At 36.3% G+C, this 17,743-nt stretch overlaps 1 protein-coding gene across 3 annotated transcripts; it reads left to right on the forward strand.

Moving 5' to 3' along the window:
* Positions 1–6,490: 6,490 nt before the first annotated feature.
* LOC121874939 (actin-related protein 2-like) lies at positions 6,491–17,517 on the forward strand (the record flags this gene model as incomplete). 3 transcript variants are annotated; one of them, XM_042379300.1, is given in 7 exon segments in its annotated part: positions 6,491–6,643; positions 7,544–7,654; positions 9,575–9,586; positions 15,236–15,451; positions 16,148–16,308; positions 16,631–16,850; positions 17,284–17,517. In XM_042379300.1, coding segments are annotated over 7 exon segments (1,002 nt in total), but the record flags the coding sequence as incomplete, so codon positions are not given.
* Between the last annotated feature and the right edge of the window lie 226 nt (positions 17,518–17,743).

A 17,743-nucleotide genomic window follows, 5' to 3' on the forward strand; every position in this document is an offset into this window, starting at 1 on the left:
GTTTCATCGAAGTTGAGAATTCCCTTCGACAGTCCTCCCATATACGTTTTGACTGTTAATTGACTGTTAATGCTCATAGGAGCGTTATTGGTTTGTTGCTGGAGAAATAAACTGTAGTGGACTTCTCCCCTACAACTGCGTAGCCGCAGCCACCAGCTGCTACCATCTTCCCTAGCAACCAAGCGAGCGGCGTCACCAGATGTCACCGTATCTTAGCAACGGAACCAAAGACCGGCGACTTTCTCTGGTTTTCCCAACATGACTCATAGATGACTCACGGCTGCTGGGTATATAAGCTCTGTCTCTCCATTGAGATTCATTCTGGCCCATCTTCCTGAACACGCAACACCTCCTCCAGCAAGCTCCACGCTGTCCAGCTTTCATTCAACCAGGAGGCCAGCAACAGGCAACATCTTCTCTAACGAAGCTCCTGCACATCTACCTCCTTCAACACGCTACTCACCGAACGTCTCTAATGAGCAGCTCCTCACCACACGGCACCTCCAGCACCAGACTGTCTCTCATATAACTTATATTATACAAGAAAACCACCTTAGAGTTTCCATCCATCCTGAGTGCTAGACAACATTATACCACGAATTCCTACAAAACCCTCAACTTTGAAGCGTACCATATAATTCAGTCAAAACCTGTTAAAGAACAATTCACATATAACAAATGCTGTTATCTTAGGACACATAGTATGAATAATACAATCAATATACAGTACATAGCCTGTTAACATCTTAAATATAACTCACATGTTACATCTGTTGATACATCAGGAGACAAGTTGTATAATATGATCAAATTACAGTACATGAATATACTTATTAAAGTTATTTAGAGTTTATATTTACGTTTTAGGGTCTTGGGTTCGACCAGCGTGTTGTTTCTTCTGCAAGAATTGGTAGACTACTGTGAGCAATCGCCACCCAATTGCAGTCCGAGGCGAGGGCATGTTTCATATTAGACATGTCAACAAACTCGTTGTCAGCACTGCCTCTCTTCTCACCCTCTCTCTCTCTCTCTCTCTCTCTCTCTCTCATGTTTATCTTACTGTGGCTGTAACAGGTGTCATCGAAAATGCGTATTTTACGGATCTTTCAGGTTTAATGAACCGCATTTTTTAAAAATAAAAAAGTAATAATCAGACGTAGTTTTACACTGATATATATATATATATATATATATATATATATATATATATATATATATATATATATATATATATATATATATATATATATATATATATATATATATATATATATATACTATATATATATATATATATATATATATATATATATATATTTATATATATAAAGGTTCACGGCGCCATAAGCTCGCTGAACGAGCTTTTGTGTGAAATATAACAGTCTAAGACTGTAATACCTAGTATCTGGTGGTCAGCGGTTAGCGTTCGATTACAGTCATGGAAAACCGTGGAGAAACATCGGTTCGAATCCTGGCTGGTGAGGGTCGTTGGACTCATATATATATATACCATATATATATATATATATAATCAACGACGCCTCACCGGCGAAATCTGAGCTCCCCTCGACTTTACTGGGTGGGACACAGAGCAGCATACCTACCAACCCACAAAGGTCGAGGGTTCTATTCCTGGCTGGTGAGGTCTTTGATTATATGTTCAAAGTCCATGTTCAAAGTCCGCGTGTTATATGGACTAAAAATGAAGTATATATATGGTACCTCGTGTTTCATACCAGCTGGATTCGGTAAAATGCTACTGACACCACATACGAGGCACGGGCGGTTCCCAATGAGGTTCACGGCGCCATCAGCTCGATGAACAGGCTTTGTGTGAAATATAAGAGTCTATGACAAATTTAGTGTCGTTGTGGGTTGGTCGGTAGCGTTCCCTAGTCCCACCCAGTAGGTCGAGGGTTCGATTCCTGGCTGGTGAGGTCGTTGATTATATGTTCAAAGTCCGTGTGTTATATGGACTATAAATGAAGCATATATAATAATAAATAATAATAATAATAATTAACGGTTTATTGAAAGAACTTGGCAGCCAGAAGGCTGAAAATATACAGTTACACATTTGGGGAATGGGTTTCGAATTACAAATAATATACAAGTATCATAAGTGACACAAATAAGACATATAATAACTAGATGGGGAAAAGCTCAAACTATATATGTGTTATATATATATATATATATATATATATATATATATATATATATATATATATATATATATATATATGTGTGTGTGTGTGGAGAAAGTGCTGAAAATTAAACAAAAATAGGGCTCTGAGATGGTAAGAGGCTAGCCTGTTAAACAAACGTCAAACAGTGGAAATCCTAGTTAACCTAACAATATTTCTGATTTTAAATAACTTTGTTACTTTATACTATTTTTTCAAAGAAAATATATTTATTTTTGAAATTAGAGTGCACAACTACGTCAGATTAATGTTTTTATTAAAAAAATGCGATTCATCGTACTGAAAAGACCCCAACTTCTTAAGTTCAGACTTGACCAACACTAGAACATTCGGAAGTCCGTACTTGTCCAGTACTTGCAAACAGTGTGTAGCAAAAAAATGACCTGCCCAACAAACTAGTTATCTACTAAATGACGAAAAGTAGAAATTAAGTCTAGTCCTATATTGTGTGCCCATATTCATAATCATAAATAATAGTGGCTTTTTTATATTCGGCATGCAAAATAAATTCATAGTTCATAGTTTAAAACCACTAGTGATGAAATATTGGCGCAATTAAGAAATAATGTAATAGTTTGTCGGCTACTGAACTTTGGCATCAGTTATCAGACACCTCCGGAAACTGGAGATAGGCGTTGCCTTTGTTCATATACACTGTATGTCGATTCCCTTTAGGTCCTCTACAGTACAATCTGTTTTTTCTGAATTCTATAACCTGTGTTTTTCGGAAAATTTTATTCCAGCTATATATTATTCTGATGATGTGAGTGAGATAATAAATAATGTAGTTCTACTAAACACTATTGGAACAGTCGCCATCAAGTACAATATAATTATACAGTACAGGGTATATGAAATTTATTACTTCCAAATTCAACCATCATGTTTTTTTTTTTTCGGGGATTAGCCCACCCGGGCCCAGGTCACTGACCCACATTGGGGCCTGGGGGGCGAAAATGTAATAATAATAATATTAATATTAATAATAATAATAATAATAATAATAATAATAATAATAATAATAATAATAATAAATAATAGTCAAAATAATTCATAATAAATAAAATTTATGATAAAACAAACAAAAATAAAATAATAAAATAATGATAATAATACAGAAGCTGTAATAATAATAATAATATTAATAATAAAGAACTATAAATACAAAAATGAAAAAAAAGATCAAAAGTGAGAAACGATATATGTATGTTGTGTTGTCAATGGTAAGAGAAACAATTGAGACCTGCAATTGCGTGTAAATGAAGCAGAAAGTCAGATCAGCAACCTGGGACTTGGTCACAATTTTCGTGATGTCATATGGCAGCAGGGTCTACCATTAGACAACACATTATGCTTCCAATATCTTCCCAGGCGGTAGTACCTCCCTGTTTGGTAGCTGCCTACCTACTACTTTTAAATTAATTATGTCCAACTGAATATTTTTCTTATGTATATACGGAATCAAGTAAAACTAATCGACACATGCAGTAAATATAGGCCTTAACGTAACCGTTAATTAATTATTATACCCTGATTGATTTATTAATATAGACAATGGTTTTGTTTTGCAGTATTTCTGGGCTTGTTTGTGGCATTTGGCTTCTAAGAACTTTAGAACACCTTCGTGTATACAAAGTCTACTTAACGAGGTGGAAAAAGTGAGGTGTGTTTTATGCTCTTGGTATAATAAGGTGTGCTCTGTGTGCAGTATTTGGGGGGAAAATGTGTTATTCACACACTACGAAATAAATTGTTATGTGCAGTATGCTTGGGTAAATAAATAAATTTGTGTTATTTGTACTTTGTAAAATAAAGTGTTATGTGCACTTGGAAAAATAGTGTGTGCATTCGGAAAGAAATATAAGTTGTAATTACGGGGAAAGAAGACGTGAGATATATTAATTTAAAAAATCAACGATTTAGTTGTTGAGTAATTGTATGTAACAACCAAAAATTTAATTGTAATGAATTATGTTCAGTAACATTATAATCTATACAATATTACAATGAAAACACAGGACATCAACAATTATATGTTAATGTTTTATTATAACTTGCCTGTCTATGGCTGATTCGGGGAGGTTGCGGGGATGCGGCCGCACCTTTGGTACGAAAAATAATTTTTTTTTTACGAGTCGTCTGGAACAAGCATAGTCGTAATGCAATTTATCATTTGTCAAATTAACTGTAATTTCAATCACTTACATTCCTTTGTCAACTGTAATTGTAATTGTAATACCTGTAAAATTAAGAGTAACAAATTACATTGTCATGGTAACTGTTTCATGCCTGCTCATAAGGCTTTTCAATAGCGTAGTGCTCCCTCACTTGTACTTCTATACTATAGTCCTGTTTGGTCTCCTGAATTACACCATAGGCTGCCAGTTGATTGAAAACATCTAAAACAGGGCCAACAAACTGATGCTTGGCACTGATAGACACCTCACATACCAGGAGAAATAAGAACGTTTTCAATTACCCAGTTTATACTATAGATGGTATAGAAGGACAAGGAGCGATTTCGTGTAAGTTTATTAGTGCCTGAAAGGTTCATATAAATGTACATATTTGGAGAAATTAGAATTAACGGATGGCCGCCCCACTACAGGTGACAACCTTAAGTTAAAGAAATTGTCAGACAGACAACTGGAGTAAGAATTGAGAGCTCTTGCAATAACCTGACAGAGAATACTGAGATAGCACCAACTGTGAGCATGACCAACACGCAAGAGTTCATACATGCACAGTACGAGACTTAATGATCCTAACTGACTGGCTAGTGAGCCGACAAGTGAAGGTGAGTGATTGTGTGTGTGTACTTGGGAAAATATGTTAACTGTTGAGAATATTTGGCAAAATAATAAAAAAATAAACTGTAAGACAGTCCAATTGGCACTCGGTGCCTTTAACATAAACGGCAAATAATGCCTCTTGAAGAGTAAAATGGACAGCGATTCTCAGCCGCCCATTTACACAGAAAACACTAGTTATTCTATATGTATATAGTTTTTTTTTTTTGCTGGTTCTTTTTCTTATGATAAAACTATTTATGAACGCCAAGGTGGGCATTACCCGAACAGTCTCTTCATAAAACCTGTTTCTTCGGAGACCACAATAAAGGTAAACTAGATTGCCTCATATTTGACGCTGAAATTACTGATTAAAACAAGAATATGAATAATTTTCATTTAACTTATCAACTATTCTACTTTGTTTTTATTAGCAATCTTTAAAAACCCTTAATACACTTACCGCATCATCGGGGCAACCATTTTTGGTTGATATTAACGCTGGTCAAATCCTCACCTTCCTTTCCCTACTTTGCTACTATCGCATCAATGAACAGCGCACATTGGTTCATGTGGGACAATCTTTCCTGCACGTCCTGCCGCCCTGTGGAGATGGTTAAGGGCAGTAGACTGTGTGGCGGGAGAATGTGCCTGCAAAGTACAAACGAGCCTAAATCATATACCGGTGTTGGGCTACGAACCTGCATCGTGTGCTAGTGTATGTAGAATAATTACCCATTAAATGAGTACAATGACCAGTTCAGATTAGGTTCTATGGGTTTTGTTTTTAATTCCACATTTTCTTCTGCTTCGACATGGTAGAAAGGGTCATAACTTAATAACTAAGCAGTTCCCAAGCTTTCATTAACACTATATTTAGCATGAACAATTGCTCTAGAAAAAAAAATGAAAACAAAATACACTGTAGGTTTTTGCGAAATAAATACCTGATGACCCTAAGCTGACTGCTTTGAGGCTCTTCCACCCTTCAACCCACCCGTCTCCCTCCTTAAATCGCGAGCTCTTGGGCATTCCGGGGACAAGCACCCGAAGGATACCTTTATTTATTACGAGTAGTAGTATGGCAGTAGTATCATGGTGGAATCATCACTTCTTGTCCTGTTAGTGAAGTAAAGCAACGTTGGGTTTAGTTATTACTTGGATGGGTGACCGCACCTCATGGCTTGTCAGCCGTCCTTGGTCAAATTTCATCATCCCAGTGAACAACGATGTATAATAACTCATTATATATCGTTGTTCACTGGGATACCTATGAAACTCATCACTATAAGAATAATAATTCATATACCGGAAACAGAAGACTCCACCCGACGTATAGCATGCATTAGCGTTAATGTTAAAGTGATTATTAATCTTCAGGTGAAATAAACTAGGAGTGGAGACTCTCTTCAGGTGATCTAAAACACAGAAACAAATCAGACTAGTGGTACAAAACACAAAAAAACGGAAAAACAGATGGTGGGTTGTAGGTCCTGGGAGAAAGAAGACACAGTACAGTTGGTGGAGGTGAAGGAGTGAGTCAGTCAACACCCAAACACTCTTCACACCCCCTACACCCGCCACCATCTACTGCTCGTAATGGACAGTAAAGGCAGAAAAATCGTCGTTTGTGACAATGGAACAGGGGTGAGTGTGTCAATAAGTACTGTGGTGGGAAGAGAGTCCACCGGGAGATATTATATATGTGTTATAAAGGTTAAGATTCAAGGAGGCTGAATCTGGTGATGGAAGTACCGGATGACGTTAGAGATATGACAAGTTAAGCTTCGTAGATACTGTTATAATATTTTTTGGGGGGGGGTTTGCTATCTATGAACTTATTGATTTAAAGTCATTGTGCCCTTATATACTTACTGAATCGATATTTACATCCATTGGTAGGTCAGTCATAGCAAGGTGTATAGGAAGTTATTCTGAATTGACGTAACCATTTTTTTCTGAACCCTTGTGGTAAAGGTTAAGGAGATGGTTGTCATTCTATTTTTTTATTATTGGTGTCTTCATGGATATGTTCATTTGATAATAATTTATGATGTCTTATTTTGCTTTACCACAGCAGAAAACTTGTTGCAATCACTATTTTTTCTGCTTTTTTTTAATATCAGTAATAACATACTTTCTAAGCACTCTTTAATTTTGGAATTATGTAATAGAATAATGAAACTGGGGTAATAGTTGAAGACAGCAATGTGCTTTAATCTTGAATGTCATCTGGTGCGTATGTGCTGCTTTTTTCACACTTAGGGTCGATACTGCTTCAGTTTGGGATAGAGCGAACTATTGACCCTGGGTGTACTGTATCATAACACAGATTGACTTATAATAAAAGTCCACAAAAAATAAGTCACTTTGCAAAATGTTGATCGGTAAACTTGAGAGGTTATGCCATACTGTGGTTGTCAAGGGGAAAGATGGGTGGTTGGCAGTGTGCTTAGGTGGCAAATAACATTTCAGGCTCAAGCGTACATTTTTCTTCATAACCAATTAACCATGTCGCATCTAATAAACTTTGTCAATCAATTACAGTTTGTCAAAGTTGGATATGCAGGTTGCAATTTCCCAGCACACATCTTCCCGTCAATGGTGGGTCGGCCCATCATCAGAGCCACAAACAAGATCGGTGACATAGAAGTCAAGGTAAGACTTTGTGATGTCCAAGAAAGATATAATAACTTAATTTGCTGTAGTTAGCATTTACAATAATCATCTACATTACAGTGAAGTGTAATAGGAAGTGCTGTACTCTACTTTATTGAGAATTAGTTTTCTGAGTTTAACCTTTCCACAGGCGTACCCATAACAGTTGATTTTTGAGTTTGTATATTCATAGAATATATTTGCAATATATACAGTATAAACAAACTGTGGAGTTATGTTAATGGAGATTAATGATTGATGTTTTGTACGGGTTACCATTGTTTATGCTGAGGGTTGTGTTCCGAGAAAAGGCTGGTACTGTACATTCAACAAAAAGATTATGGTGCTACTATAGCGTGCGGTCTACAAAGATATCCTTAGTCTAGCTTAACCTGACCTGACCTAACCTGACCTGACCTAATCTAACCTAACCTAAATATCTTGTAGACCGCACGCTATAGTAGCACCAAAGTTATTGCAACACTTTCCATACTTTTTATTCTGGGACACAGGATGAAATATTTAGAAAACCCTTGTATGCCAACACAACACATACCATGAGTTGGTGAGGTATTTGCTCATATATTTATCAAAATATATGAGGCAAATGTGTGAAAGCAGGGTTGAGTTTTTACAAAGTAGGCATCAGTACAGGGGACAGTCTATAAGAACATAATTTTGGCAAGGCACAGTATTTGATATTATGGGGTTGTTACACATAATAGTGTGAATTTAGAAGAAAAAAATTCCCATGTCAGTTTATCTTAAACAGTCTATTTATCATTTGCTGTACCTTTTGCCCTATTATTGTACTCCACAATGTAAATTTGTCAGGAATGCTGAAGGCTCACAGCTTATTGGTGTGTCTTAATTCTGGGTAAAGCCAATGATTTTCCTGTTTTAAAATAGTAAAAGTATTAAAGCTATTGCAGAATTCTGAACTTACAAATACAGTACAGTACAGTACAGTATATTCATTATAGCTAAAAGTGAATAACGAGAGAGGAGGAGTTTTTCTTGATTCTACCCACATGGGAGAAGACTTGCAAGAGAACCTGAAGTGTTTAATATATTTTACTACTGTATTTAGAGCAATACCGTAATTCTAACTGCTACCTCATAAATCATTGAAAATTCAGGTGTCACTACCTTTCTATATCACTAAGCTATTTTTAGTTTGGAGTTTGATGATTTGGTAGTGATTGACAGACCTGTATGACTGTGTTCTGAACCTGGTAAATCAGTGGCCATAGTTGTGGGTTAATGTGCGAGCTTCTTCACTGCCTTCCACACGCTGATGGCTTCACTGTGGTGCTGATGATTATTGTCGTGTACTACTTTAGTGTTTAATAAGATAACTTGGTCACTAGATATTATCCTAATTGCTGAATATAGACTTGTTTAGAGGCAGATTCTGTTCATAATAACAAATAACCTCTGAAGAACTTTATTTCATTTAAGATTACTAGTTAAATGACTTTGTTTAGTTTGTTTCATGTTAAGTTTTCAATTAATAAGACCTTATTTATTTATCGACTTATTGGATATGTTCTACACTTATTGCTATCCAGAATTGTTTGTGAAGGTTCACCATTAAAGATTAGGTTAAGCAAGACCTCAAGTGATAACTATCAAGATATTCCATACAATTGTTTCTTATAATTTTTTCAACTAATAATAAAATTACTCATAATACAGTAAAAGTAATTAGGGAACAGTGTGTTAATTTTCGGTGTTAAGATTATACAGTATTTTGATTTACTATATTACCCTGTTACTTCACATGATCCTTCATATCTATAGTTTACTGAGTTTATTTATTCATTTATTTATATTTTGCACTTTTTTTGTTTCGGGTGTAAGTAAATTTCCTTTTGCTTTCTTGAACTGTAAGAATATTTTTTTCCACATTTGTTGCAGGAATTTATAGGTGTAAGCACATTTGAGAGCAAAGGTTCAGGTTGTATGCTAAAACCCCAGTCGTGTTCATGAGTACTGATTTGTTTTGACTTTTCTAAATACTTTGAGTAGTGATGTTGATCCCAGGTATGCAATAGGAGCCTTTAACATTCATTGCAAGTGTACCTCCCTTGGTTTTGTTATTACCCTCTAGTAAAACTTCCACTATTTTATTTTGTTTATTTATTGTTTTGGTCAGTTCCACATCCTAGTAGTTATGTGTTTTGTGTTCTTAACAGCCCGGGGCCAAAAAGTGTCAAAATATTGATATACATTAGTTGAAGCACATTAAAATTAGTACGACTTCTCGGAGCAGTCAGTTGTCGTTATTACATATTTAAAACCAGAGATATAAACCAGGATCCTAGTGGCAGTACTCGGGTATTAGGGATACAGTAGTTAGCATGCGCTAATCTTTGTGTCCAGTTATTAGTTTTTACAGGGGGTATTTTTTTAACTATTGTTTTGCTGCCATTGACCATAGTTTTTACCTTTTATTAGCTGTCAATACACCTCAGAATATCATAGCTACATATATAATGGTCATAGAGGTCATGGCAGGGTTGTACACATATTTATTTCCAGCTTTGTTTTGTCAGTGGATTTCAATATGGTTTTAACTTTTTAATACTGAAGTCGTCTCATTTATTTTACTTTTATACTGGCCAAATTTGCTAAGGGTTAATCACATAGAACATAGTAAATTTATTTTTAAAATGAATTAATGGTTTGCCCTTCTGCTTCACTATTATATTTAACCTTACTGAAGACAGCCACATATATACATGTAATATCGCAATTTAAAATAGGGTTAAATGGTATGATGTTATTGTAAGCTAACAAAACTATACTTGTCTCTTAGTTGATTTAGATTTCTAAGCTTCATTAATTACCCCATAATTTACCTAATACTGTACCATACTGTATGTATTGTATAACTACTAAAAGACTGAAAGCTTGAATTTTAGAGTAGTTAAGTGCCTCTACATTTATACATTGTGTCACCAACGATACGGCTCCAACCTTTTTAATCATCTAAATATTTTGTTTCTTTGTGTGATTTTTTTTTACTTGTCCTTACAATTAAGTGTCTAACAGTCTGTATGTACTCATGGTCAATTAACTGTTGTTTTGTGCACTGCTGCTTGTATTGGAAGGAGTGGGCTCATTTCCCTGTAAGTAGTAATGAGATGACCAGGAGAACATGTTGACAAACCTTCCCTCGAGTCACATGTTGTCACTGGGTGTGCATGGTTGTGTGCTCTGGTGCCTGTGTGTTGTTAAGTTTAGTAAGGAGACTAATACTGTATATGTGTAACTTTGTGTTTTGGAGTTTCCTGTTGTTTTGTATTGTAGTTTCTTCTCTTGTGTATTGAAGACTGTTTGTTTATTTCCTCATAAAGTGAATGTTTTATTTATTTAACATATACTTGCTTTAATGTAAAAATAAATTAAAGAAAGAGTTTAAAGTAATTAATGAAAATGATGAAAGCAGATAAGATATGCACTAAACCACATGGAAAATTTGACCATTTTTTTATGACCTTATATCTGGCTTAAGTGGCTTGTATATTATACCATTAACTCAGTGCTGTTAAAATTCATGAAACCCAAGACTAATTTGTTCATTATTTGCATCTTTGATCTTCCCACACTAAGACCAACATCTTGAGGAGGAATTTAGTAACAGATGAACCACATAAGGCAGTGAGTCACATCAGCTGTGTGTACCTCACTTACTGTAACCTACTTAATTCCAGGTGCCTCATGCCATGGTGAAAATGTCTTATTGCAGTCTTAATCTTGATAGTGTGGAGTTTTTTAGTTAAGTTATTATGACAGACATTGTGCTGACTGGGAATGTAAGGTTACCTCATGCTTAGCAAACTTATTTTCTATTCACTTCAAGATGATGATTGTGTCTAGTGAGTGAGATTGTGTACACTGGCCTGGTGTTGTGGATGATGTGGAGACTTCAGTTTACAGTTAGGGCAGGAAGATGGTGACTTGTATGTCAAATTGATACAGTATACTGTATATATTTTAAGAGTTTAAAAGTATTTGGTCATTTCTCTCCTATGAATGTTGTAGTAGGAAGGATAGAACATAGAATTAAGTTGTAGAAATATTGTATTGTACTGTATGCTATATTGACGAGGGTGATGAATCTTCACAACGGCACTTCAAATAGTCCTTCCCACAGTATGCAAAGATGACTTCTCATGAAACACCCTTGGGGTCGGCAAACAGATATGTGAGGTCTTTAGGAAAAACATAAGGTCATAATTATTTGTATGACTTAGTCTGGACAAGGTAACTGACTCACCCTCCCTCGGGATATTTGAGAATGTCTACTGTCATTGAGTGGGTGATCCTGGAATCAAGTTATGGCTGATGAAAAGTGAGGTGTGCAACAGCTGGTGTAACATCATCACTCCTCCTTGGGTCTTATATGAACATGTGCCATTAATTATTTCTCCTACAGGCTGTTAGTTTTAGCAGTAAGGCATGAATAGGTAATAGACTCGCTCCAGCTGCCAGTATTCTAGGGGTTTCCTGGGCTTTAACACCTGTTGTCTTGGTGGGACTATGAAGGTGTTGCTTAGTCCAGAGATGGTCAGAAAATGGGAAAACCAAGATCAGTTCACTTCTTTTTTTTCCTGGTGTTTTTATGTAATAAGGTCTCTATGCAGGTAAGTAGTAGGTACAGTAGTACAGGATGAAGAAAGTTTTTGTAGTTTTGTATTCCTGTGTTAGGAGGATTTTGTATGCTAGTTTTTGTGAGTCACTGTTATTTCCAAGTTTCTTGGCTAATAAATTTGAAGATTTTGGTACCATAACGGAAGTGAAGCTGTAATAAAGAGTTAAAATTTTTCTTGTTTGTCTGTAAAAGATTTTTATTAAGAAACAGAGTTACTGAGTCATGTACATTACTGTACTGTAGTGTTGGAAAATATTGGTTCTTGTTGTTAGTCACATCACAACTCCAGCTAGTTCTATAAATCTGCCTTTTACTTCCTTACATTGTGCTTATTCATACACCTTGGAGTGTTCCATCCCTGCAGCACATAGGTACAATATATGTACCATAGCCTTTGTTATCTGGGCTTGGGAGGTTCATAGGTATTCATATATTCTTTCAAAAGTGGTAATTTTTTATTACTCTGCAGTAATAGTCACCACTTGTATTGTTGCTTTTATAAGTTTTCGGTTAATTCATTAGATTCAGCTCATAAATGTTGTACTTTGGAGATGATGATGGATGGTATTTGTAGTAACTGCTGCTGCTCTGCCTCCCAGCTGATTGTTGTATTTATCTTGTATTGTAGTGTATTTCTGTTCTGTGGTGTAATACTGTACAGTACTTATATTGCAGTTTATATTGACCTGTTCTAAGATTTTATTTCTGTTATTATGTTCATACAGTCCACAAAAAAAATATTGTTACTCAAGGGGTCGATGTGGTTCATGGTTTTCTGAGCAGTGTTAGTCCACTAGTTTCAGAACAGTTGGTACAGTCAACCACGAATAATGGTATATAAAGTAATTAAAGAATACAGTGGTTGAGACTTTGTACATAATAGTCTGTGGCTTGAATACAGAACAGAAAATACTGCAATCATAACTACATTAATTATAATTGTTTGTATGTCAGATTTTGTTTATGGGGAAGAGATAAAGCAGTGGTATGGTGATGGTGTACCAAGGCTTACTTAACTGATGGTAAAATCTTGCTCAAAATTCTAGGTCGTGAAGAAGAGCATGATGATGATGATGGAAAGGAACGATCTTTTTAAGCTACAATCCTAAATATTAAGTAAATTTAGAAACCATTTGTTCGGTGTTTTCAACGGCTACTAGACCTTGTAATGATTCCAGTAACTTCTGTAAGCCTCACATCGACATGATAGAAGACTTCATTAACACCTCTGTACTCTTTGAACTGTTCATCATGTAAAGAAGCACCACTGTACATGTTCACATCATTCCCATCATCATCCTTTTAAAGAGAGTTGATATTGGTTAGGTTAGGTTACAGAAGGAGTTTGTTGGTTGGTTAGGTTACTGAAGGAGTTTGTTGGTTGGTTAGGTTATTGAAGGAGTTTGTTGGTTGGTTAGGTTACTGAAGGAGTTTGTTGGTTGGTTAGGTTACTGAAGGAGTTTGTTGGTTGGTTAGGTTACTGAAGGAGTTTGTTGGTTGGTTCGGTTACTGAAGGAGTTTGTTGGTTGGTTAGGTTACTGAAGGAGTTTGTTGGTTGGTTAGGTTACAGAAGGAGTTTGTTGGTTGGTTAGGTTACAGAAGGAGTTTGTTGGTTGGTTAGGTTACAGAAGGAGTTTGTTGGTGGGTTAGGTTACTGAAGGAGTTTGTTGGTGGGTTAGGTTATAGAAGGAGTTTGTTGGTGGGTTAGGTTACTGAAGGAGTTTGTTGGTGGGTTAGGTTACAGAAGGAGTTTGTTGGTGCGTTAGGTTACTGAAGGAGTTTGTTGGTGCGTTAGGGTACAGAAGGAGTTTGTTGGTGGGTTAGGTTACTGAAGGAGTTTGTTGGTGGGTTAGGTTACAGAAGGAGTTTGTTGGTGCGTTAGGGTACAGAAGGAGTTTGTTGGTGGGTTAGGTTACTGAAGGAGTTTGTTGGTGGGTTAGGTTACTGAAGGAGTTTGTTGGTGGGTTGGGTTACTGAAGGAGTTTGTTGGTGGGTTGGGTTACTGAAGGAGTTTGTTGGTGGGTTAGGTTACTGAAGGAGTTTGTTGGTTGGTGTGAAAGTCCGTGTTATAAGTCGAGTGAATTTGGACAGTAGATAGCCTCTCTGTTATGTCTTTTCCTAAATCGGCAGAGGTGAAATCTGAGTCAAATCCTCTCTCTCTCCCTCTCTAGGCAGCAGCTTTGGCTTAATACTTTAGGGAATAAATCTGTATTTTAGCCTTGATGAGAATTTTTATTGCTCCTGCCTTGTACTGGAACTCATTTGTGTATTGCACCAGTTTCTTAATTGGTGAATACAAACTACTGTACAGCTGTATATTGATTTATGCATTTATTTCCATTCCTAGCTGGGTCATATGTACCTTTTATTATACTGTACTGTGCATGAGAAGTTGGGTATATGGTTTATAGGTCCAAACATCTGCATCATACTGTACTGTACCTGATCCTGTATTGTGGGTTTATGGTGCCAAGGTCTACTGTGTCCTTGTTAGAAGTCACTTGCTACCTCGTATTATCTCCAGGTCGCCACACTGTCAGTCCCAAGGGTATGTGGACATGAGTGGTTTTGCTGCAGTAGTAGGAAATTAATTATATTTTCTATAATTTTTTAGAATTGTAATTAAGATCATTGGATTAATAGAATGTCGTATTCAAAAATTTATAAGGATATTTTTAAATTTAATTCAAATATGTATTAAGTTGATGGAACTGACATTATGAAAGTAAAATTCCTGTAAATGTGTTAGTCTTTTTAGATCGGTAATCATAATAAAAAAAAGTCTTGATACATCTTTTGGCGAATATAAGGTTAAACTGTTTTGATCACATAGATAACAGAATCCATTTTAGGCTAAATCATCTACATTGCCCACGGCTGACAATTATCTTGGATTTTTTCATGTAATCTTCACCCCCCAGGATCTTATGGTGGGAGATGAGGCCAGCAAGTTACGGTCGATGCTGGAAGTGACGTACCCAATGGAAAATGGGATCGTCAAGAACTGGGATGATATGTGTCATGTTTGGGACTACACGTTCGGTCCTGAGAAAATGGACCTTGATCCTCACGAGTGCAAGATTATGCTAACTGAGCCGCCCATGAACCCAACCAAGAATAGGGAGAGAATGCTTGAGGTATGTTATGTTGTTGCTTTGAACCTCGCTTGTATAGGGTGTCTCATTGTCCTGCACCATAGGAAAATTAAATTTTGTCTTTTTTTTTTCAACTGATTGGTGTGTATTGTGTAGGATCTGGATTTTTTATACATGAATGCTAAATCGACTCTCCTCCAGTGTTTATTTCTCCGTCATCTTTGTTGTTTTGTTGTAGTTCCCTTCACATGAAAAAAAGGGAACATTGATTTTTGCTCTGGTAGTGTAAACAATGAAACACCCTGAACTAGTTTGTTACAGTCACATGATTAATCCCTTCACTTTAGGGACATCACTTTTATTATTTTCTAAAACTTGAGAATTGTAGACATAAGACTTCGAACATTTGTAAGCACGAAGGAAGCAAACAGAGATGAGGTTTCAATCCAATTTGTATGTAGATATTTAACAAGATTTTGGACGAGGTCAGTAATTAATCGGTCAACATCATCCAGTGGGTCTTTGGATATGATGATCTTGGCAGCCCAGCAATCTTTTTCATATAACCCTTAGATAAAAAACTTATTAATCTTGATAAACTGCCATTTGTATTGGTCCTAAGATCATGAAAAGTATCAAAGTGAATAACTGGAATGATTACATTACCTGGAATACTGTACATTATTTTTTTGTGCAATTCATCTTCATTGCACTTAACTCCTGGCATCTAATTTGCAGATGATGTTTGAAAAGTATGGCTTTGCTGGCGCATTTGTGGCTATCCAGGCGGTGTTGACGTTGTACGCTCAGGGGCTGCAGTCGGGCGTGGTGGTGGACTCTGGTGATGGCGTGACACACATCTGTCCTGTGTATGAGGGTTTTACCCTTCCTCAGATCAGGTAAAACTTTAGGTAGAGTGTATAGCACCATGTAAGACTGGATAGTTAATTGTAGCAGCCTGTAATAGATCAACTCTTGTACAAGATAAATGTATACAAAAGTATTGTAAGAATTCAGCAGATCAATACAATAATGAATTATTTATATAAAATTTTTGGTCGGGTAGGAAGTATACAAAGTGACTGTGAGGAGGTCTGGTAACTGTCAGGCTCGTAGTATTAGTCACACAACCTTTTTCATTTGCCAATAAGTGGGTTAAGGATTTATTGATATATAGAACATTATGCTTTCCTGCAGCTAATAATATTCCTTAATGTCCAGGAGGTTAGATATAGCCGGGCGTGACATCACCGTCTACATGATCAAACTGCTCCTGCTGCGAGGGTATGCCTTCAATCACTCTGCTGACTTTGAGACAGTGCGCATGATGAAGGAAAAACTGTGTTACGTTGGCTACAACATTGAACAGGAGCAAAAACTTTCGACAGAGACAACTGTTCTTGTTGAAAATTATCAACTGCCTGATGGTCGCATCATTAAGGTAAACCTGCAACATGGGTCTTGTGTGGTTATCATTAGAGCTTTTTTATGCTTAACATACACCTTTTTCCAGTATGCTATTTCCTTGCTTGTACTTTTTACCTGTACTGTACACCTGTAGTAACACCTGTAGTAGGAATACCTGTCTAATATCTCTACTTCTGACCTAGTTGATATTACCCATTGTCTTCCTCTGTGTCTATTACCACTCCTCCATTTAAGTACTGTTTATACCTCAAGATGGACCCATTGTGAAGATCATTATGTTGATTCTGAAAACATCCATAAATCAAACACTGTTCATCCCCAAGGAATTTGGAGTGGATATCTTTCTGTGCACTGCTTGTTCAGTAAAGTATATACCGTATAAAGTATAGATGGTGACATAATTTGTGACTTTCTACATAATTAATAGTTTTATTATGTTATTTCAGGTGGGTGGGGAACGGTTTGAGGCTCCAGAAGCATTGTTCCAGCCTCATCTGATCAATGTTGAAGGTCAAGGCATTGCTGAACTCCTTTTTGACACCATCCAGCGCTGTGATATTGATATTCGGCCGGAGTTGTACAAGCACATTGTTTTATCTGGTGGGTCAACCATGTATCCAGGGTTGCCATCACGGCTTGAGAGAGAACTCAAGCAGCTCCACTTGGAAAGAGTACTGAAGGTATGTTTTGGTTTTTGATTTTCTCAAGCTTGAAGTAATGTGTTACATGTCTAAATGTGAAATGACATTGCTACTTTTTTTTTCTTCATACGGTACATGGAATTGTATTTTGAAGAGAGTGGTATACACAGTAAGGCTGAATGTAACACATGCAAAATAGATTAAATCTATTTACTTCTGAATGTGCATATAATAACAATACTTACTTACTATGAATAAAACAGGA

This window comes from Homarus americanus, unplaced genomic scaffold (assembly GCF_018991925.1).
Source record: "Homarus americanus isolate GMGI-L3 unplaced genomic scaffold, GMGI_Hamer_2.0 scaffold8689, whole genome shotgun sequence".
Lineage (NCBI taxonomy): Eukaryota > Metazoa > Arthropoda > Malacostraca > Decapoda > Nephropidae > Homarus > Homarus americanus.